Source organism: Scleropages formosus, chromosome 2 (assembly GCF_900964775.1).
Source record: "Scleropages formosus chromosome 2, fSclFor1.1, whole genome shotgun sequence".
Taxonomy (NCBI): domain Eukaryota; kingdom Metazoa; phylum Chordata; class Actinopteri; order Osteoglossiformes; family Osteoglossidae; genus Scleropages; species Scleropages formosus.
Genome location: NC_041807.1, coordinates 33,590,115 through 33,610,323, shown reverse-complemented (window position 1 = coordinate 33,610,323; position 20,209 = coordinate 33,590,115). Strand labels below are relative to the sequence as shown.

Here is a 20,209-nt window from a genome sequence, read left to right as displayed (position 1 = left end):
ATGCTGGCTTTGTGGCCGTTTTATTTTAGATGTGCTGTCTCTGCTAGCCATAGATGTTAAACCATAGCTGCAGCTGGCTGTGCTTTGTTCACAGCCTGTGGAATTCTTTGGTAATGTCTGAGAGTGGGATTAGAACCCTCAGGTTCAGATAATATGTAGTCCTGGTTTTGCCAGGGTACCAGATGCCCCATGGCAGAGATCTTGCCTGGGTTCCTGTTGCAGAGCTCTTTCCTGGGTAATGGCTGCCCTGTAGCAGTGTTCTTGGCCCTAGTGTTGTAAAGGAGTCAGTTGATCATGTATTAGGAGAGCTTCGGGAGAGAAAGCATTGATCTGGTTTATGGTGCCGGGCTCTGCAGCCCCGCTGGTGTTTGCTGCTGCTCCAAGTGGTTAATCCCCTGACTGCTGCTTGACACGGTGGTGGCGGCTTTGCCTCTGTGGGGCCACAGCAGTATGGTTTTCTGTCACAGACAAGTAAAATGCAACCAGAGGGCTCAAAAAAAAAAGAAAAAAACTCACGAGAGGCTCCAGGCTGACGTGCTGATATTCGGTGACCTATATAAGCATTTTGCTAAAGAATAATGTTTGTAGAGGGCGGCGGCAGGACAGCGGCGTTGAGACCGGAGACTCTCTGCAGTGAACGAGAAGTAATTTTCATACTTATTTGTACTTGGTTTTTGCAGGTGAAGATGTGGAGTAGTAAACAGCGGGACACTGGGAGTAAGAGGATGGGAATTACCACTTATTTACTTAGGAGACATTTATGGTGAATGTAAAATGAACAGGAAAAATGTGCACAAAGGTTTTAGCTGAAAGCGGAGCTTTTCTTGTCTGTTATGAAAATGTCCAGAAGTATAGTTGTGTGCACCTGACCATTACCTTTTATCAGTTGTGGAAAGCGAATGGGTGCAGAGTACAGGCCTTGTTCCTGTACATTGTTCAGAGTGCTTGCATTAGAGCCCATCTGAAAATAGTTTCCTAATAGCTCTCATGGCTCTTTGCCTCCTCCGAGACAGTTAAAAACAAGCTTCCATTCACTGACAGCTAGATCATGTGGCGGGGAAGACTTGAAGGCAGTTCAGCAACATATTCAAACGTTGAATTTGTGTACGAAGGCCGAGTAGTGCTGCAGAAATTTGTAAGCACTCTAACTTTTCTTGTAGATGTTAACAACTGTGTTGTGAGGTTGAGCAAAACCTGAGGTGTTCACCCCATTCCTGAGGTGACTGGGGAGACTGGGGATGTTAAAGCCCACAAACATTGTCTGGCCTTCGATGTTCTAGAGCCGGGAGCGCTGAACTGCTGGAAGTGTACTTTCCCATTTCATCGGGTTGAGTTCCTCTCTGCTTGCCTCCATGAGAGGGTGAGCAAGAGGTCATGTGGAACCCCTGTCGCCCATGAGCACGGACTCACACGGGTGCACGTGTATGATCCAGAGCATGCAAATCCTGAAAGCCTTGGCAATGCCGGTTCACTCCACCACCAACATCTGGGCATTTTGTCTGAAAATGTTCACCTTCCGGAGGGGTCTCTTTTAGATTCACCACGCTGTGGGATACTGGTTCCAGATTGCCAGAGCTAGTGTCCACCCTGCAGCCATGGCAACCCTTCCTCCATTGAGCTAATGCTTCTCAGCAACAAGGTCACGGTCTCTGCGGAGCCATTAAGGACAGCTGCCATGTCCCTGCTGAGAGCCCAGCCCATGGCTTCCATCACCATTCATGCTGTCGCTCTGTTTTGCAGTAATGGCCAAAGTTCTGTTTTACTGAAGCAGCTCAGCAGCAGTATTTTTATGTGGCAGAACGCATTAATATCATAATTGTCCTGTTCTAAATTTAGACACAGGCATATCGGTCACTGCACTCGTCTTCACATTAGTCCAGATGGAACTGATGGTTAAGAATGGTCAACGCTAAGAAGCATGTACTTTAACTGAGGCTTTTAAAAATGGATTTATTCCCAAGACTTGTTGATTAACCAGTCATTCGCTGTTCTGTAAGCACGGTGAGCATGGTCCGTGGGTCCAGCGCAGAGTCGTGGTAGTCCAGAGCCTATCCTGGAAGTATGGGGCTTGAGTGTACTCCCTGGACAGGATACTAGTTCATCCCAGGACAATCACACACACTCATTTGCTCACACACACAATACGGGCAATGTAGAGTCACCAGTTCACCTGAAACACACGTCTTTGGAACGTTGGAGGGAACCCAACGTGATTGCGGGGAGAACATGCAAAGTCCAACACAGAAGGAGCCCCTGTCTGAATCTGCAGCCCAGGAGCTGCGAGGCACCAGCACTGCCTGCTGCACCATCATGTCTCCATCCCCTTCTGTGCTACTTGTGATTTTTATTTTAATTTTTTTTTTTTTGAGCAATACATTAAGGTTTCGAAGGGAGTGTGTCAGCGAAGGTTTCTGTGCTCAGTGCAGCTCTCTGGCTTTGTGGTGTGTTGCTCTGTGTGGTACAGTTCTGCTCGCCATATAAAGAGATTGCGCTAATCTAATGCCTTTCGTTTCTTTCTGTGATTATGGCTCTGCGCTACATCTGTTCAATTCTTATATGCGGTTGTGACGTAAATGTAGCTTCACAGACAGATGTGTGGCTCTTTCAAAGAGTTATTCCAGGCGAAAAAAAAAAGTATGATATTAATTCTCACCTTCACATGAGTTCATGCAAATTAATGCTTTTTTTAAAAAAATTCTAATGCTTCATCTTATTTCACACATTAACATAACCAGGTAATCCGGACCCTGGCAGTCATCTTTAAAAAGATTTTATCAGGTGATCCATCCCATTCTCTGGAGTGTTTTGTGTGTTCGCCCGCTGCCTAAATGGCCCATCTGGTTATGTAAAGGAGTCGATCGTGAATCGATACACATATGGTTTGCCCATTAGGGTAATTTTGTTACCATGAGCATTCGGCCTTGTGTGTGTTTGAGGAAGAGCCGTTCTCGTGTTTACAGTAAGTGTGTGCTGTGGAAGTCCAGCTTCTAATAGCTGATGTTATCCTCCTAAAGTGGATCAAGATGTGGAAGACCTCTTGCCAATAGTCCTATTCGGTGCAGCAGACTATTCACACTCTATTCTTTGTCGTTTTACTTGGGACATACTTTGCAGGAAATGTATATGTGGACACAGTAAGTCCTCTGTAATTTTGCACGGATTAGAGCTGCTTCTTCCTTAATCCAGACACACTGGAGTCCATAAACCAAATCAATACCTTCTCTTTGTGGGAGATTCTGGTGAACCCCTACAAGTGTAATGCTGTACTGCCAGTGGTGTAGAGCAATTAATCACAGAGTTTGTAGGATTTGTGTAGCTGGTTGGGGACTCTGCAGACAGCCCTAAGTGTCCGCGCTCACGAAGGAGCGTTCCAGAGCAGAGCAGAACAGGTCTCTGTGGCAGAGGGGATTTGGCAAGGGATCGGAAGGGTGGCGTAAGCACTCGTGGTCCCTTTATTGTCTTTCTCCTTGAGCACAGAAGAGCTGATGGGGGTGCGGTTAGGGAGACTAGCTGTGAGGTCACAGGATTTGAATCTGTGGAAGGGACCTGCCAACACCAATCCTTGAGGGCTGTGGGATGTACTGGTTTTAGCATAATCAGAACTCTGTTGCCTTAGAGATGTAATTTTTTAGGACGGTGTGAGGGTCTCATGCAGCAGGTGTGAATCAGGCGTTAGTTTAAATGTGTCAAGTTCTCCGCTGTTGGAATTAGATCACTCCGTTCGCCCATGAGACTTTACACACCTGTCTCACGTTGCATTACAGCTGGGTTCAGAGAAGAAATTTGTTCTGAATGCTCCTCCAGTCTTTATATACAGAAGCGGTTCTGGCCTTTAACTTCTGAAGTTGTCGCAATGAAAAGGCTCAAACTAAAAATGTACGCGGAGGTTGAGTGGCTTGTAAGTATGAAGGCTCCCTTCACAGGTTACTTGCGTCCAAATGCTGCCATTGTCTGCAGACCTTGGATTCAATGGCGGGAGCTCAAAAGGCTGCGGGTGAAGTGCTGCTCGTGCTTTTTTGCTAATGCAGCCTCAGCAGTTTGTTCCATCACCACAAAAGAGTGTGCGGAGGGGGCGCAAACATCAACCAGTGCTCAGTGTGTAGAAGCCGCAGTGTGGAACTCGGCATTCGTGCCTTCTGTACGTGTTCATAAAGAAAATCTGTAACGGCTATCAGCACACCTGCACCTTGGTTCGCGTGAAAAGCGAAACAAGAGAACTGTGTACATACAACTGAACCATAGATGAATATGTAATAACTGTTAGTCCACTGAAAAGGTCACCATTTATGTTTATTCATTCCTTTAGCCAGTGCTTTCCACCAAAGCAAGTTATAGTGATAAGAAGTTTGCAGTGATTTACCCATTTATGCAGCTGGTTCATTTTTACTGGATCAATTTAAGCCAAGCGACACGGTAGCAGTATAATTGCTGCTGCCTTTGCATCTGAAGATCACAAGTTTGCATCCTGCCTACTGATGTAGTACCTTGGAGCAAGGTACTTCCTCTGAAGTGCTCCAGTAAAAACTACCCAGCTGTATAAATGTGAAAATCATTGCAGGAAGCTTAATATTGTAAATTGCTTCAGAGAAAAGCATCAGCTAAATGTAAAAAGACTAAATACAATGCTCAAGGGTGTTAGAGCAGCAGGTGGGTTTCAACTTGCAGCCTCTGAGTCCAGGGGCAGCAACTCCTCGCACTATGCTACTGGTTTGCTTCTTTTATCTCAGATGACTTGCAGTGCTAGGTACTCAGTTTTACAATGATTTACCCACGTATGTAGGGGTCATTTTTACTGTAGCGACTTACGGTAAGAACCTTGATCAAAGGTTCTGCGGCAGCAGTGTGGATTCAAACCTGATTCTTTCCAGATCTCTGAAGAAGACTGACCAGTTACCTGTGTTATAGTGAGGCCTTTGGAGGTGGGGGCAGCTTTCCTGGTCACTCTGACTTCTGTGCCATTTGCATCACATGTATCTTGAGTAAGTCATATCACATTTATTCATTGAGCTGATGCTTTTCTCCAAAGAAATTTACAGTGTTAATATTCTGACTTTTTTTTTTTAATGTTTACCCATTTATACAGCTGAGTAATTTTACAGGAGCAATTTAGGGTAAGTACCTGGTTTAAGGGTTCTACAGCTGGAGGTGGGGATTGAACCTGCAAACTCTGGATCCAAAGGCAGTAGCTTTAACTACTACACTACCAGCTGCCCCATATTAACTCCAAGCACATTGGTGCACAATTTAGATATATTTACAGTTTACATAGACTACGTAACGTTCCGGAAGTGGAAAAAACTTTGAAAAATGCAGGCGTGTTTAAGCTTTAATTTGTGATTTAACCAAAAAAAACAAAGGCTGTGCCTGAGCTTGGGGAAGTTGCAACCTCTGCAGGTGTTGGAAATTATTAAAAATTTATGCAGTGAGTCAGATTTTCTTCGCCGGTCCCACTTTACGCTTTGGAAGGGAAAATACGTCACATGTTGTCAGCTCTGAAAACATCCTTGCTCAGTGATCAGTAGTTCAGGGCCTCCTGAGTTCACTGTGGCAAACACCACTACCAGATCTGCATGGAAGGCTACACTGATAACTCCTCTTTACTTATTGTGGACAATGACAGTACGAATTCTGATCTTTTGGAAAACTTCAGAGGAAATGTATAAAGGGTAGACAAGCAGATATGTGAAAATAGTCTTTTCATGTGTGTTGATAAACGATGGGAACAGATTATCTTTAAGCATATGGTTGATGTGTTTCCTAAGATGCTGAGATATGAACAGGCATACCTTACAACTGGTAATGAACAGAGGGTGTTGACAGCTGGTAGTGTAGTGGTTAGAACTGCTGCCTTTGGACCTAAAGGTTGTAGGTTCAAATCTCAACTTTGGCTGTAGTGTCCTGGAACAAGGTAGTTGCCTTAAATTGCTCCAGTAAAATGACCCAGCTGTATAAATGGGTATTTATAGTACTTTACCATTGCAAGTCCAAGTGAAATGTAACGTGTGTCCCGAATGCTCTGAAAAACCCAGACGAATGTATGATCCTTGTCCAGCAGGTGGAGCTATGTCTCTACAACAGATACCTTGGTGATACTGCGCTCTGAAACACTTCGCTGCTTGCCCGTGTGCCCCTCCAAGGATTAACTGTAATATTTACCCTGACATGCCTATAATGCATGGCAGCTCCATCAAGCTGACTCCTGATTGGAGTCTCTCAGTTCCTGCTGCGCTTTATGATGTCGGACGCACTCCCTGATACTGGATATTCGGTTTTTCTAAGTGTCCTGCTCTTTGAAGGATATGCCTGCAGAGTTGTTGGTGTTAATGGAGCGTTAATGAAATTTCTCCACTTAATGATGTGATGTCACAAGGTTAAATAGTTGCAATTCTATGCATTTAGTCTTGTGAATTTCAAAGGAGTGGCTGTGTGTAGCTGCAAGTGGCGCATTTAAACGAATCTCTGGCGCTTAGATGTCGGGAAGATCAGCTTATGGTCAGAGCAGCGTGGCTCCTGTGGAGATGCAGGTTGCCTGATGATGCTCTAAACTGCTGATGTGTGGAGACTGATGAGGAGCTGTCGTGTCTTCGCAGCCCTGTCGGACATCGGAGCTCTCCACCTCCCAACCGAGGTTGTCGATTCCCTCCCGTGTGCGAGCAGAACGATCTGAGTTGTCGCCATCATGACTTCTTGCCTCCTTGTGGTTTCCGTAGCAACCGCTCCAATGACCTTGCTTGAAGGGCACCCCCCACTTTGTCTGTGTTATAGGATCAAAGGTTAAAAGCTGCGGTGCTCTGTTGGTGTTGGCTAAGCTGCAGCTCTGCTTTTGTACCTTTCACATCTCAGTAGGAATGCAGTGTCTCTCAAATGAATAGCTGAGTCGATGAGTGCAAGTAGAACATTTGGGATGGCTGCCTTTTTTTTTTTTTTTTTTTTTTAAAAATATTTTTTGCATTGCTTCTGCCAGGACAAATGGGTTTGGACCGTGTCACTCGTTTCTGTCTGTCTGCTTGTGTTTTAGTCTGTGTGTCGTCATCCGTCTGTGCATCATCATGTACTTCAGAGAGAGACGGAGAGACGCACGGGGTGTGGCGCAACGCTGATGTGGCGCTGGGCCGAGCTCCTGTAAACACAGTGCTTCTCAGTTCCTGGCAGGTGTGAGTAAGCGGATGCTGGCGATGCCCCCAGAGGCTGTGCGTCTGTCCCTGCGCCTTTTGTTGGCTGCGAGAGAAGCCCTCCGCCGGTTTCTTGGGATGTGTCTGAGTGACGGAAAAAGTGCCCGCGTGGAGCGAATTACAGCGGCGCTTTGTTAAGCATGGCGTGTAGTGTCCTGCTTCCATTATCGATCCAGCCGAGCCACATAAAACTGTAATCGCTGTTTTTCTCTCTCCCATTACGGAGGAGATCTGGTGGCTCCAATCGGCATGCTGGGTAGGCTGGACTTTGTGTTTACAGTGACGGGTGTGTGTCTCAGGGGCTGAAAGGGAGCGTTTTAAATTGATCTGAAACATTAGTGATACTCAAAATAATAATTATAGTAATGGACTCCATAACTGTGGTGAACTGCAGGCACAGTTTTTGGCAGGGAGGACAGTAGATCAGCACAGCGCTGGGACGTGACGCATTTGGCTGTGCCCTTGTGTCCAGGAAGGAAAAGTGCACCCCGTTTGCAGTTTGATCTTTCCCTGTACAAATATGTTCTGGAGAAGTGCCAGGTTACTTTTCCCTTGTAGTGAGAATCCGAGTTTCCTAATTCTCCTGACTGTTGCCTTTTTCTCTGGGACCATAGCCAGCAGGGACCACTTTACCTTTACATTTACATTTATTTGTTCATTTAGCAGACGCTTTTCTCCAAAGCGATGTTCATCCCAGAGAAAAATACACTGAGTCCATCACATCATCAGAAGGAGAGCTTTCTCGTGTAGGACCACGGTGCTGTGGAAATGTTACAATGCCCTTTCCTCTAAACAAAGATATATCTGCTCAGGGCTGGACTGGACTCGGCTAAAAGGTCGCGGATAACTTTATCAGTGTTTCCATAAGATGTCCACACGGCAATGGCTGTGAGTAATGAGCTGTAGCCACCCTGCACATTAATTCCTGCATCCTCCGATATGGATGGACACACCTTCCGGTTCGTTGGGAGCAGGTCTGCCTGCTCCAGGATGCATTTTGTACAAAGCAAAGGAAGTGAGTAAGAAGCTCAAGGACATGAGTTCTGATTAGTTTGTCCCTCCAAATCACCTGGGTGTGTTTGTGCTGTGATGCTGTATTGGTGGGGCGGAGCGTTGAGGGATATGATCTTGATCCTGGAGATTTGTCCTAGTGCCTAGTCTCTGTTCACATCCATTTATTAAGTCATCTTTCGTCTTTGTGTTCGCTCTGAAGGTGATAAGACTGGGAGTACAGTGTCGGATCTGTTTAGTCCTTCGTTTGCTGTCCACGCATTTTTTATGGGCCCACTTGTCCTCTGAGGAAAGCGAGGAGTGGGGAGTGTGCTTGCGGCCCAAGCCTGCTGCCCCCAGATTCACGCTGCGGAGGTGATGAGCTGTAGCCATCCTTATCCCAGGTAACAGTGGTTCCTGCGGTGTCCGGACCCCTGTATATGCCGATCACAAAAACATCTGCTCTTACAGCATTTGGTATTTTGTGTTTCACTTTACCTGAAATAACAGTCTGAAAATAAGCTATAAGTGGGAAAGTGAAAATGTCTGATGTTTTGGCTAAGTACTGCGATTAATTTCTAATTTATAGTTATTTTGCATACATTTTTTTGTAGCACTTTGTATTCAGTAGTAGAGTATTAAGAGTACATATATCAAACGATTGTCTTAAGGTCAGTGTCCTTTGTTCTGGCTGAATGTGGGAGGCCTTTGGGCTGGGCTTTAAACAGGGGTGGTCTGGAGGTGGGGTTTATTGCCGGGGGCAGGCCTGTGGCCAGGGTACATGGCACAGCTGATGGTCCTTCTCATTGTACACATGTGTCTGTGGCCATGTGACACCCGCTACATGACAACCTCTGTACCCAAGTCTCCTGTGGTCTCCTGTCCTCAGATAATCCAGGATTTAATGGCTCTCGTACGCGCCGTTTAAGCACCTATAAATACACCTTGGATGTGCGGATTGTGTTGAGTGCAGCCTGCAGAAATGACAGAATTAGCCCAGAAAATGAAACAGGCTTTCATCGGATAGGAGGTGATTTTTAATAAGCAGTCTGTACTTCAGGGTGTTCTTCAGACTGAGCGTGAGGAACGTGATCGCTGCAGGACACGTGCGGCAAAATGTCCAAGCTGTGGATTCGCACACCTTGTCAGCTGGCAGGATATGGCTCTGCTGATCATGCTTGCTTGTGGTGTTTGAGAGGCACGCTTGTCTTGAGCTTTGGGGACTTTGAGGTAAAGATCAGGCTGAGGAACGGCAGCTGGGTGGGGTGCGAGGGAAAGTGAGAGAGTGAGAGGAAAAAGCGCAGGAAGACTGTTTCGACCAAAGCGTTGAATAGCCAAACCATTCCCCCCCCCCCCCTCCCCCTTGTCATTTACTGTGACAAATGCTCTGGCCATGATCTGCTTGCCTTGCTCTGTCTCAGTGAGGCTGGGAGGAGTCCTGGAGAATAGGCAGAAGGAGAGGGAAAGTGATGGGAGGTGCACACAGAAACCCCCATCCCCCCAGCGCCCGCCTCTCCCAGCCATGGCATGACGCTCAGCTGATTGACAGGAAGTGTGAGCGTAGCCCTGCCCTCTCTCTGTCTTATGTGTGTGCTCTCGCACGCTGCGGGGCAGGACAGCGGCGCGGCAGGCAGGAACCTGGGCCGACTCTCTTCTCTCTGCGCTCGCACCCGCCACCATGTAGCCTTTCTTGGCAAACAGCTGCGGAGCTTCACACTCCTCGCCCGCCTGTCAGCGCAGGCTGCCTGTTTGACGGAGGGGAAGCCGAGGCAACGCAGAGAGGATGGTGCAGCGGTTCAGTCTCCGTAGGCAGTACTCGAAGGTAAGTCTGCTACTCTTCGGTCTTCTCCTACAGCGCGTGAGCTCATTGCCTCTGCAACCCATGAGAACTTAGCGCCTTTGTACTGTTGCTGTTTTGCTGGTGCAGTTTTGGCCGTGCTTGAAGAGGCGCCACCGTTTCTCAAGAGGAACTGTGCAAGCTGTAAAGGAGGGTTGAAGGTTATCTGGCACGGTGGCCCTTCTGGGCTCTCCTGTGTGGGGTCTATGTCTCCAGATGAAGTCCACCAGCTTCTGGGTGATTTGACTTCCTCATTGACCCTGCTGGAGGTGTTCTGGCTGAAGGGGTGGAATAGGGGTAAACGCATGCCCTGCTGGTGGTGCTGATCACTGTGAGACTTTTCTAGTCCCTGCTCTGGGTCCTTGCTGCAGGTCACCTTTTCAAGGCACTTTGGGTGCTACAGCAGTTGGGACGTCTCAGTCCACCTCCTGCTCGCAGACACAGTGCAGCTCTTTGCTGAGTAATACCACGGACCTTCAGTACTCCCACATCAAAGACAGCATCGTGATGAGAAATCTTCGTGTGTGTTTCTTTGTTAGGCTTAAAAAAGAGTGATGGAAAACTGCCTGGGACTGACATGAAGGTGCTGGACCTCCTCTAGCATCTGAACCCAGATTCCAGCGCTGAAAAATTCTCCCTCCAGCAGTGGCTCTTTGCAAAACACTGTTATTCTCACAAAAATACTGAAAATTGGGCAGTGGTTTTTGATCTTATCACTTTGTTAAAAACCATTAACTTCTATGAATACATTTGCTTTTTAGAGTCTGCAGAGCAAGTGGAAAGTGCTTGTGTGTTTAGTGGTCTCAGGGTTTTACCCAGACTACACAAATTGTACTTTGTGCCCGTCATGCCGGCGATTGTTGTAAATTTTTTGACTGGACGACAGGATTGTGCTCTATGGGCTTAGATCCTCTGTTCTCACTATAAGAAAAGCACTTCTGAAGATTCGCTCATTTGTTGTCAGCAATCAGACGTGTGTCTTCAGGAAGACACAAATTCCCAGTTAAAGCTACTCTCCAGACTTCTGTGTTATTGTCACGAGAAGGTGGGCAGTGTTTGGTGTATCGGTTAGAACTGCCAGCTTGAACCCAAAGGAACTGCTTTAGAATTTTTCTTTTATGCTCAATACCCTCAATTTTCTTTTACTTACCTTTAATTAAAACAGTAGAAATTATTTTCTTGCTTAGATACATAAGGTAAAATTGGTTAAATATTATTATTTAATAATTGTAAGTAGATTATCTTTGTCATTTAGCAGTCAGCTAAGTAAATAATAAAATGGCACAATAGTGAATTTTAAACCTTTTTTAGGTGAAGACGGTAATACGTAGGAGGAAAAATTTTAATGGCCAGTTTGACGAAATGACGCGCCTTTTATTGCAGTCCTGTGGGAACAAAAAGTTCTCTTATAAGAGCTGCTGCTGCCCGTATGTGAGGCTTGTATGAGTTTGGTTGATGAAGGCAGTGGAAATCACCGATGTCCGTTTCTGTAAAACAGAGAAGCTCTACTGAGACTCTGTCCCTCCAGGGCAGAATGCGATGGCAGAAGCCCTTAATGAGAAAGCGCAAGGTCCAGAAGAGACCTGGTGTACCCGGGACCCGGGTACTTATGGGCTACAGCATATGCAGGTTCTCGGCACTCATTTGAACTAGCAGTTACCCTGCTTGAAGTAATTCAAATCTGTCTCTCTTTTTTCAGATTGTTAGTGGTTTAAATAGAGCTGGGAGGGACCACACACCACTGGCCACCAAAACCAGGGCTGAGAGCCACCAGCCTGGACAGAGCTTAAGTAGAACTCTGCATGCAGTTTGGTGTCAGGTCCCCCTGCAGTATGTGGGTATGTGTGGTTCTACATCATAGTCGGGTTTCTGCGCATGAAGATCTTGTAACTTCTTTGAACGGCTGATTTCAGGTGTCTTCAGTGTAGTAAGTACCCCACAGGGCACTCGACTGAGTGACTTGGTGTGAAACAATTCATAAGAATTCATATGACTCTGGGGCACCAGATTCCTCTGATTAGGCAGCAGCTTTACAGGAAGTACCACACTTGGCATCATCCTACTGTGGTCTCATACTGGGATGTGTATTTCCTAACAGCGCTGCTCCTCTCACAGGTCGTGTTTTAACTGGATGGACTGAGGACTGAAAATAGTCGCCTGTCTTCCATTAACCTCTTCAGCATTGTGAGATGTTGTGTTCCTAGAAAAAAATTATGTTTTTGCAGACCCATCACAGAATTCATGTTCTACAGCTGGTAGTGTAGTGGTTGGAGCTGCTGCCTTTGGACCCACAGGTTCGAACCTCACCTCCAGCTTTTTTACCCTTGAGCAAGGTACTTATCCTAAATTGCTGCAGTAAAACTACACAGCTGTATAAATGGCTAAATAATTGTAAGTAGCTTTATATTGTAAGTTGCTTTGGAGAAAAGTGTCAGCTAGATGGAAAAAAATGAGTAACTAATATTATGTCAAATCTACTAAGCTGCTTTCAATTATCTTTTAAAATTTAATTAACAATAGAACAGACTACAACTGGGTCACAGCAATATAGAGACAGAATTGGTACACCAAGAAAATACAAATGCATATAGATATGGGACACTACCGCACAACGGCGAAAAGTTGCGGTGTTCAACAGGGTGGTCACATAGTGGCCTCTTGGAACTTCCGAAAGGATGACCACACGTTACAGAATTCATTTCAGTGGTCATGCATTTGAGTTGTTTATTTTTGTAGTGGAATAAAGTGAGACACTTAAACACATAGGCCTGTTGGTAGAGGGAGCGTCTGGTGTGGACCATAGCGATAACATATATGTCCTTAAATGTTTGACTAGTCAGCTCATTTTGTGTAACTTCTTCCGAAACAAAACTTTGGTTTTGGTTTAGCAAGAATGTAGAGTGGGACAAGTCAAACTTTTTGTTAAAGATCTTTTGAATAGTTTAATGAACACAATTCTCTGTACACCATTTCATTACCATACTATTCTGAACGTACATGAAAGCTGAACATCCCACTAGGGGATTTTCATTTATCTAATTTTTTTCTTCTTTTTTTTTTTTTTTTTTTTTTTTTTTTTTTTTAAATCAGCGCCATTGCTGGTTTCCATGGGCCCTTGTGGTACCTCACAGTCATTTTCCGATTGCATTAAGTCATCAAGAATAATTGCTCCCCGAGTACACTGTCCAAAGTTTTCATTTCCTGCTGCTGACCATTGTTTGGTTTTTGCGGCAGCCTCGCATGAGGCGGAGACAGATATTTGCACTGAGGTGCTTTTACTATGTAAGACGCCTCTGGACAATGTTGTCTTTTTGGAGCAATTCATTTTTCAAGGTTATTGATTTATTGCAGTTTCCCCCCCTCTTATTCCTCTCTTTAACATCCCCAGCTCAGTCTCTTTGTTCTAAAAACCCAGCAGTCTGTTTGCCAGGACAGGCACAGAGTCAGAGGCTGAGATTGATCTGTACCGGTTGCTCTCCGGGGAACCGGTTGAAGACGCACACTTGGCTCCAGGCTCCAATGCTGCGCCCCAGTCTGGGTCTTGGGAACCAGTTGGTGTGCAGACTGTGGAGGTGCTGAAGGTTAGCTGTGATCCCCAGACGTCTCCCCAGCCAGACAGAACGCGCAACTCGCCCTTGGGCAGCGGCTCAGCCTTTCCTCTCCCAAGGATTGAGAGTTTGTTTGTCTGGAAGGGAGTGTGTTCCAGTAGAAAACTGCTTCTGTGATGTGTGCTTCATCTAAAGCTGCATCCACTGAAGCATGATCTCTTGTCATCAGTTATGAATTTTAATTAACATATACACTATAATGTAAATGACTCTGTAGAACAGCAGATATACTGCATATTTGCTGCTCTGGTCAGCAAATCCAGCTATTTGAAAGTGAGAGAAATTGTTAAGAATAGAATAAAAATTTTACCTTTGTGTTTTACTGCAATAGTGCAGGCTTCAGGAATAATAATTGGGTGTGAAGGAATATTTTCTCCTTTGCAAGATGTCCTGAGAGAAATCTCAAGTTGGAAGGAGTCGATCTTGGACTTTATTCTCAATGTTTAATGTTCTTATTCTGTTCTCTTTGTTAGGTAGCTGAATGAAGGACAGGTTTGGTGGCAGTTATCATTTCTTTGGCTGGAACCTTCCTCTATTGTACTTCCACTATTATGTTTTGTATACTAAGCTACAATAGGGGGACCAATGAACTACTTAAATTTTTTTTTTTTTTTAACCTCTACAGCTGGGTAATTCTTACTGTAATCACTTCAGGTTTAGGTTTCTTTTAGCAGGGTCACTACAGCAGCAGCAGGGATTCAAACCCAGGACCTGGTGATGGTGACAAGGTCTAACCACTAGGCTGCCTCTCCAGTTGAGTTTTTTTTTTTTTTTTTAAAATAAAATCATATGAACACATCTGAATCACATTGCCCACACTTAACAGTTGTTCTGCAAATGTAGCGTGGTATTGTTTAAAGCCAACTGCTTACAGTATGCCAGTGCCCGTAGCTTGGCTTGGTGATTAGGTTGCTGGGAAAGGAGATTTAGAGAAGGCGACTGAACAGTCCCCTAACATCTGTGAGTAATCTGCACCATTGAAGCACCCCGACGCTTATGGATGCCCCTGTATGACAGATGTGTTCCTAAATGTAAAAATCTAAAATTCCAATGTAAAAATTCACATTCCATCTTGCGATATGTATCGAAAGGTTATCTACTTTAAGCTGGAAGAACAGACATAACTCTTCCAGTCAGATGATATTGCCTTTTAAAATGCAATTTTTGAAATGTAGCTGTAGGCAAGGTAGGTAGGTTCTGAGACGCCGTACATACCACAGTGAATTTTCAGCCATTCTCACTCCTTTATTTATACACATATCAAAATTTTATTAAGTGTACAGTGGAAGCTTGTGAGTGATATTTGTATTTTGTAATATCCTGTATGACTGCTGAGCTCAGGAAGGCATTGTGTTGACACGTGTGATCTGGCTCATTATGTGTCGTGGCTGGTGCCACACCCTGCCAAACAGCCTCCGTGTGAACTCTGAGCATCTGCAGAGCTTACCTGTGCCACTTGGCGCGAAGCCTTGTCGCCACTGAAGCCATGTAGGCCACCTTTGGCTGCGTGTGACGACTGCGTCAAGTGAGCTGACATTCTTATATGCTGAGCAGTAGGTTGTTTGTTTTTTCACTGAACTCAACTTGGTTCTTTTCCTAGTCTTTTGTGGCTAGAAAGGTTGTTTTTTTTTTTTTTTTTTTTTTTACTCAAACATGCCTGCTTGTCAAAAGATGGTTTGACACTTTCTGCTGAAACTGTAAATCTTTTTGAGCACAGTATGCATGAGAAACAGGAATATGGGTTATGCAGGAGGGGTGCTCACAGAGCTTGCCTTGTTGCTGTGCCGATGGTGGGCAGCCCTGTGGGCCGGAGATGGTGCGGCGTCACGCTTGCTGAGCTCCATGCTGAGATGGTGAAAAACAATAGATAGGCCATTCAGTGATGCTCCACTCGTCTGGGATGGGATCCTGGACCTGCACAGCATTCCAGTCCAACATGTCCACGTGCTCCTTGGGTTTCTGTCTTCATCTGAGCTAAAGAGACAAAGCAAATAAATGGCTATTGATCTGAAGGATGTTAAGCTAATTTGTGGCACGTTCCTCAGGGAGTGCTTCAGAAGATGGGATGGTGTCTGCCGCTCTTGATTCTAATTACTTTCTCATGAGCAGAAGGAAGGAGAGGCAAGAGGACCACCAGACTACATAGCCCTTTCTCAGCCTGGCTGAAGTCTTGTTGAAGCCGCAGATGTTGGTTCCTGTGTCCAGTCCACCATCTGCTTTAGTTTAAAAATTAGATTTATTTGTGTCCTTTCTCATGTATTAATGTATTAGCCATCTCAGACAATGTAGGTAATATAGTCTCTGCCTAACGAAACAGTACAAGCAGTGTATTCTGCAAGTTGCAAGTGTCAAATAAATTACAAATAGTTCCAACCAGAAATTGCATTTAATAAATTGTGTGCACTGTATTCTCAAGTTTAAAGTTTTTTTTAATGGCATTTCCTTCCCTCACCTGACTCCTTAAATTCCAGTTTGCTGTACAGTGAATGCAGCCTGTTTTGTATGCACCCAGACAGTAGATGCCAGTAAATCTTAAAGATAGGTTTGCAGGACCCGATTAATCTAATTGGCTTTCACGGTTTACATCTTGAGTCCGGCAACAAAAGGCATACAATAAAACCTGGTGGTGGTAATGTATATTTATTTTCTGTCATTTTAAGTTACTTTTAATACAGCTAAAAGTTGACTTTTTTTTTTTTTTTTTTTTTAAAGACTTTAATAGCATTTTTCATAGAACTTAATTTGAGGTACATGTGTGCAATTAAGGTAATATCGACTGTGTCCTATTGATAAAAGTGACTTTGGAGTTATGACATAATCAACAAAAATCTGGTCCCCATTGTTCTCATGAGATGACAAGTTATACATTTACATAACGTTTTATGCATAAAAAAGTATTATAACTGAAAGGCTTGTCCCCTGAAAGTCTGCCTTGGACAATATGGTTCCCTGAATCTTTTTGAGCAACAGTCACATAGATGAGGTTCACTGCAGGACCCTGTAACACATTATCTTAACCACAGGTGTACAGATACACAGTTAACGTGACTGGAATCCCACTGTCTCAGCACACCTTTCTTGGTCAAAGGACAACTTTTTTTTTTTTTTATATATATCTATATATTTGTCACCTTTGGTGTCAACTGAACAATGAAATAGTATTAATATTGTTAATAAAGATTAAGGCTGCATGTAACTGTTATGATGGGGTCCAACACAACGTGCCTGCTGTGGAGCTGAAATCTCCCAGCTGTGGCAGGAGAACCTGTATCCTGTGTGCAAATTTTAGTTCCAACTGAGCTCTTAATTCATTAACCTTGATTTGGGTTTTGATTGAATGCACTGCATGATTGAAATCGCAGCGAAACCAAATGCGTTCGCTAAGAAGTCGCTATCATTTTTTGATCTTGTTAAACCAAGTTAGTGTTAATCCTGGAATAACTGTCCCGATAAGTGAACATTCTTCTAAATGTTTTTCTTCTCCCAAATAGAAGTGATGCTCTTAATCATCCGAGGCCTTGAACAATGAAATGCTGCAAAACGTGATAAACATAAACACACTGTTCACTCAAAAAGGCATTTTATTACTGCAAATGTGCCTACAGATGTTTTAGTTGCTAAAATGTAATTTGGATTGACCTTATTAAAAAATGATGGCAGGTTCTCATGCTGTGCGTTCACTGTAACGTGTTATTCGTTCACTTAAAACCTCAGTCAAGACCAAGTCATTAAGAGCTGTGTTGGAAGACACACCGGTGCACGGTGCACTCCATGAGGACAAGGATCTTCTCAGCTCTGAGCTCTCTTCTTTGAGACACCTTCCCATATCGACCAGTGATTATCGCAAACTTTATGGCTCGCAAAACCTTAAATGTTTTTTGAGAGTTGTGCTACTTTTACAGGTTCCCGCTGTGCCGCGAAGCTTGCAAGGAAGCCGCCATTTCCGCAGGTTTGGATAACCTGCGTGACCTGCATCGATTAGTTTTTTTTAAAATGATTTTTTTTTGTACTTATCTTGATTTATGAGCCGAACGGCATTTGTCTTCATTGCTGCTCCTGGGTTTGGTCGCAGTGTTTTTGGTATAGCCTTTTCTGGAGGGAAATGCTGCAGTAATTTGTTTGTCTGGCTTAAGGCTGGTAATTAGCCAAGGTTGTTGGCGGCGTAAAGAGAAGGGGCGCTTTGATGTTGTTGTTCGCGATGCGCGCTCACCCTCCACGGAACCCTTACTGTTCTCTCGCTGAGATCCAGCGACTCCACCTTCTCCGCTATTCTCGCCGGGACGTCTGGTTCGCAGCCCCGTCTTGGGCTTTTCGATGGCAGCTCCCCAGTGACCTCTCCGGAATGGGGAGGAGGCAACTGTGCACCCTCTGTCACATTCTTTTGTCAAGCAGGATAAGGCAAGCTTTTCTCTAATGTCCACACACACACACTTCCTAGAAAAGCTTTGTTTGAATGTTCCGTATGGCACTGTCTGCTAATGGCTGGACGTGGAGTGTAATGTGTTTGTAATGGGTCGAGTGCCATCTGCGCTCAGTAAAGTCATGAGCTGTGCTTAGCAAAGTTCTCTCATAGCGTCCGCTCGAGCAGGATGACGTTTGGCTCTGCTCAGATGAACTCCAGCTGCACCTTTGCCTTCCGTGCTCCCACATTGGCCTGGGGACGAGGTAAAAGGGTGCGGTTTAATGTGTCATGTTTGTGTTTGCGAGGCAGGGCAGCGCGGTGTTTCTGCACACCGCGTTTTTTTTGTGTGCCGCCACATGGCAGCGGTGTTCTTCTTCTTTGCAGCGACAGGGTTCCGCGGTGCAGAGCTGTCGCTGTACCGCGATGTTACAGTTGAGTTCACAATCAACAGGCCGTGTGAGAAACTCATTTGGCTCTTTCCTGTTTCCTGTGGTTGCAGTGCGCATGGTGTATGTGTCTTCTTTTTTTCTTTACAGAAGTGTGAGAATTTTTCGGTATTGGCAGCAGGACGTTTTCTCAGTGTTGGTAGCGAATGCAGGCCTGTGTTTCACAGCAGTGTTCCTGCAGATGCCAGGAAAGGCGGCTCCTCTCCGGGTTTCAAAGCCCAAAACTATCAGGCTCTCTGCATACTCTACATATTCATGGAATGTAAATAATAAAAGCTGCCTTGATGGTGCTCCGAGTCTGCTGAACGTCTCCGTCTATCGACTGTGGTAAATGGGCAATATTTACATGTCAAATAGCCCTCCTCTGTGGTTTTTGTACATGGCACATGCAAACTTGACACTCCTACTTACTTTCATATGACCGTAGAGAGTGTGTCAGCAATAATCTTCAGAGAAATAAACAGCCCCTTTCCCTCTTTCATACACACATAAACAGCGACCCACACGCCGGTTCTCTTCATCAGTGCTAAATCTGGCATTTTGTTGGCGCTTGCAAATGAAGGAAGCACATTTGTAATGAGACATTCTCATAGGAACCAGGGAGCTTTTCATGTTTTCCTCTGGTGTTCATGTCGACTTCCTTACACACGCGTGTTGTACGCTGTATGCCCTTACACTGCATCTTCATAGCTGTTTTTACATCTCATTACTCCTGTCATTAAGTCTGTTTATAATCGGCATTCTACACTGTCCTTGACGCTGAGACGTGGGGACCATTAATAGAAGGTGCTGAGAACGGGACTATTCTCTTATGGTGTTGAGCTCTTTTGACTCATACAAGAAAGTTTGCTTCTAAGTGATCAAACTGAAAAACACAGGAATAACCAGCTATGTTTTTTCTTTTTTTTTTTTTGCTTTTTCTCCTGTAGTTTACTATGGCCTTCAAAGGCCCAGTGCATGCACTAGTCTGCCTGCACTTGTGTCTGTCCTTCCTAGAGTGTGTGTTTGCGTATGGGTGTGTGATGCTCCAGTATTAGGAGTGGCCTACAGTGTTTCCTCTTTCTTTGCGTTAATAATAGATGAACCAGCTGGGTACTCCCTGCCCCTCATTTCTTGTCTTCTCCCTCCCTCCTTCCTTCCCTCCCTCCTTCCTTCTATCTACCACCTTCTGCCAACATTCACTTCTGTCTTCTCTCCTTTCTCCTCACTCTTCTGTTCTTAATATCCTCCATCTGACTCTTTGCAAATATTACCTAAAATCCCCATCAGTTTCAGGCTGCTTCTGTTTTCCTCCAGGGTGTAAAGAGACTGGTTGTCCATTAAGACAGTGACACTTCCTGCAGAGACTCAGTGTCCTGTCAGAGAGACTGACCCTTCCTGCAGAGACTGGCTGTCCTTTGGACCAGGTAGTTACTCTTAATACAGACTGCACTTCTGGCACCGGGCTGCAGCTCATGCAGATTCTGCCGAGATGCTGAAGGATGGCTCTTTCCGCACTCCGTCTGTGTCTGTGCCTAACATCTCTCCCTTTGAAGCCGTGCCACAACCAGTGTTCCTGCCTTATGAATATTCACTTGTTTTTATAAATTTAGGCTCTCACCCTTATCCATCGTGGCTGGCACTGGTGTGCAGTAATATACAACAGAGAGGAAAATGGGAGATGTGGCTACACTGTGTGTGTGTGTGTGTGTGTGTGTGTGTGTGTGTGTGTGTGTGTGTGTGCTGGTTTACATGTTAACTAGCTTCCCTTAATT

At 44.9% G+C, this 20,209-nt stretch overlaps 1 protein-coding gene across 8 annotated transcripts in view; it reads left to right on the top strand.

The window, feature by feature from the left end:
• tmcc1a (transmembrane and coiled-coil domain family 1a) overlaps positions 1-20,209 on the top strand; it is a 62,096-nt gene that overhangs the window by 16,771 nt on the left and 25,116 nt on the right. Inside the window, exons 1-2 of one of the 8 annotated variants that reach the window (XM_018762290.2) lie at positions 8,356-8,566; positions 9,777-9,984. The exons of 6 other annotated variants lie outside the window; for them this stretch is intronic. In XM_018762290.2, coding sequence (XP_018617806.1) covers positions 9,946-9,984 — 39 coding nt within the window. In that variant the 5' untranslated portion in view covers positions 8,356-8,566; positions 9,777-9,945. Of the gene's footprint in view, positions 1-8,355; positions 8,567-9,722; positions 9,985-20,209 lie in introns of those variants that run through there. One more of the 8 variants, XM_029247727.1, reaches the window with a different exon arrangement.